A 2950-nucleotide genomic window follows, 5' to 3' on the forward strand; every position below is an offset into this window, starting at 1 on the left:
TAAATAGCATCTGTATATATGAACTAGAACCGAACACATCTAGAACGGACACTAGAGCAAGAAGTTGTGACAGAACCTCTAACAGAAAGAGTATGAGAACATACGGAACGGGAGCAGATGCACCGGTGTTGGGGTCGGTGTCCTGGCAGCCATGTCGTCGAGGAGGTTGTCGACGTCGGGGAAGAAGTCGTCGTTGGGGAAGTAGTCGTCGAAGTCCGGGGCGTCCGTGACGAAGAAGTCAGTAGTCGCGCTGAGCGCTCCCCAAAAACCTTATCACCCTTCTCCCGTACAGGACTCAAAAGGTGCGGTTCCGAAGGCCTACTGTCTCGATCTGCGGTGCACGCCGCAAGCCGGGATGGGGAAGAACGTAGTAGCAGTGACGCAGTGCTCAGGAACTTGAGGCGAGAGGAAGAAGAGGTTCTGGTGCGTCTCTCTAAGAAGAGCGACCTCCCTTTTATAGGCGCAGGAGAAGGAGGCGAGAGGCTGCACCGGGAGCTGAAGAGAACGAGGGAGACGAAACGACCAGGCGGCAGGCGAAGAGGTGCGCCATTTGTATTCAATCTCTAGTACAGCAAAAACGTTTCAGCTTCCGCGTGACCTTTCGTATACCCGTCGTGCGTGGCAAAATTTAGACATCCGCTCATTCCCGCAACCCGCAGCGAGGCGGGCGGCGGAGGAGGAGCGCGCGTGGATGTCCCTCTTGTTCTCATCCTCATACATGTGGAGAAAAAGCATCTCTTATAAAGAGGTCCAACTCCCTCTAAACTAACAATGTGAGACTAAACTTTAGTTCCACCTCTTGGCTTGCACGAATGGGTTGCGTGGATCTTTAGAATTTATTAAGAATTTCTTAAACTGCTATTGGGCTAGGTCCAAAATAGAGAAAATTCAGCAAAGACCTAGTTAACTAGCCAGTTCATCACACACACACACGTAAATGGTGGGCATGGCAACCAACCCCTTCCCTACTTCATGCAAACACAGGAAGGTGCTTCAATTTGCACTAATCAAGAGCTAGACTATGACCATCCTCACAGAATGGTAGCGCTCGAAGGCGTCGAGCTGGAGCTCGGCCCCCGGGCTCCCAAGGCGACCAAGGTCGACTACCTCAGCTCGCCGTACAACGCCTCATGGCCGCCTGCGCAGGCCGACTTCGAGTCGTCGCGGGTCAGGAAGACGAAGCAGTTCCGCGACGTCCTTGAGACCTGCAAGCAGAAGGTGGAGGCCATGGAGGCTTTGGAGCACTCGCCGCCGGTGGCCGGTGGTGGATATGAGGAACAAGCAGGTGAGGCTGTGGTCGCTGTAGGAGATGTCGGGGCCGGTGGCGGTGGCAGCGGGGCTGACGGCATGCGGCTCATGCAGCTTCATGTTGCATGCGCCGAGGCGGTGGCGTGCCGCGACCGCGCACAGGCTGCGGCGTGCCGCGACCGCGCACAGGCGGCGGCGCTGCTGCGCGAGCTCCAGGTCGGCGCGCCCGTGCACGGCACGGCGTTCCAGCGCGTCGCGTCGTGCTTCCTGCAGGGCCTGGCGGACCGGCTGGCCCTGGCGCACCCGCCGGCCCTGGGCCCGGCGAGCATGGCGTTCAGTGTCCCGCGGTCGTCGTGCCTTGACGGAGCTCGCGGCGAGGCGCTCGCCGTGGCGTACGAGCTGTGCCCGTACCTGCGCTTCGCGCACTTCGTGGCGAACGCGTCCATCCTGGAAGCCTTCGATGGAGAGAGCAACGTCCATGTGGTTGATCTTGGCATGACAATGGGCCTCAACCGCGGCCACCAGTGGCGCCCCCTGCTCGACGGCCTTGCAACGCGGGCCGGCGGCAAGCCGGCACGCGTGCGCGTCACCGGCGTCGGCGCCCGCGTGGACACCATGAGGGCCGTCGGGCGCGAGATCGAGGCGTACCCGGGGGAGCTCGGGATGTGCCTCGAGTTCAGGGCCATCGACCGCACCCTGGAGAGCCTCCACGTTGACGATCTCTGCATCGATGCCCACGAGGCCGTCGCCATCAACAGCGTCCTGGAGCTGCCCTGCGTGGTGAAGGAGAGCCGCAGCGCGCTCAACTCCATGCTGCAGACCATCCGCAAGCTGTCGCCCAAGGCATACGTGCTCGTGGAACAGGACGCCGGACACAACGGGCCATTCTTCCTCGGGCGGTTCATGGAGGCGCTCCACTACTACGCCGCCTTGTTCGATGCGCTGGACGCGGCTCTCCCGCGCTACGACGCCCGCCGCGCGCGCGTGGAGCAGTTCTACTATGGCGCCGAGATCCGCAACGTGGTCGGGTGCGAGGGCGCGGCGCGCGTGGAGCGGCACGAGCGCGCGGACCAGTGGCGGCGCCGCATGAGCCGCGCGGGCTTCCAGTCCATGCCGATCAAGATGGCGGCCAAGGCGCGGGAGTGGCTGGAGGAGAAGGCCGGCGGCAGCGGGTACACGGTGGCCGAGGAGAAGGGGTGCCTAGTGCTTGGATGGAAGGGCAAGCCCGTCATCGCCGCCTCGTGCTGGAAATGCTAGAGACACTGATCACAGCCTCTCGCCGGCCGGACATTTCTGCGGACCACTTCACAATGTCCATTGGACGCGTCTAGTGGGCGGCGGACTGCCCACTAGTATGATCCAGTGGCCGGGTAAATAAGGAAAGTACCTGTCTCTTTCACGTTCAGAAAAAGAAAATGAAGGAAACAGCCACCTGATCGGGCCCCACTCGCACTAGTGCCTGTTTGGACAGCCGCTGCATGCATGTGTTTAGTGCCTCATTTATGCATTAATTTTTGGTTTTTAAAATTATGAAAGACATATCTTCTAAACCGCGTGTCGAAATTTAAATCTATTTTCATCATTGAAACCCTCACGACGTGCTCTTCAGAAGTAGATCCCGTATGAGGATGTTTCAACGAACTAGTATTTCTGCCAACTAAACATCAATATGTGTGCAACTAGACTACATTGCCGCGGCAAC

General features: G+C 59.5%; 1 protein-coding gene across 1 annotated transcript; it reads left to right on the forward strand.

Moving 5' to 3' along the window:
- The first annotated feature begins 972 nt into the window (after positions 1-972).
- Positions 973-2729, forward strand: LOC119272723 (GRAS family protein RAD1-like). Its single transcript, XM_037554140.1, has one exon. It carries the CDS (start codon positions 973-975, stop codon positions 2503-2505), a length of 1533 nt encoding a protein of 510 aa, XP_037410037.1. The 3' UTR covers positions 2506-2729.
- Positions 2730-2950: the final 221 nt, after the last annotated feature.

The sequence above is a fragment of the Triticum dicoccoides genome, chromosome 3A, assembly GCF_002162155.2.
Source record: "Triticum dicoccoides isolate Atlit2015 ecotype Zavitan chromosome 3A, WEW_v2.0, whole genome shotgun sequence".
Lineage (NCBI taxonomy): Eukaryota > Viridiplantae > Streptophyta > Magnoliopsida > Poales > Poaceae > Triticum > Triticum dicoccoides.

What these genes read in the sequence shown, in the direction of transcription:
- LOC119272723 (XM_037554140.1), top strand. Translation starts at nt 973, where the DNA reads ATGCAAACACAGGAAGGTGCTTCAATTTGCACTAATCAAGAGCTAGAC.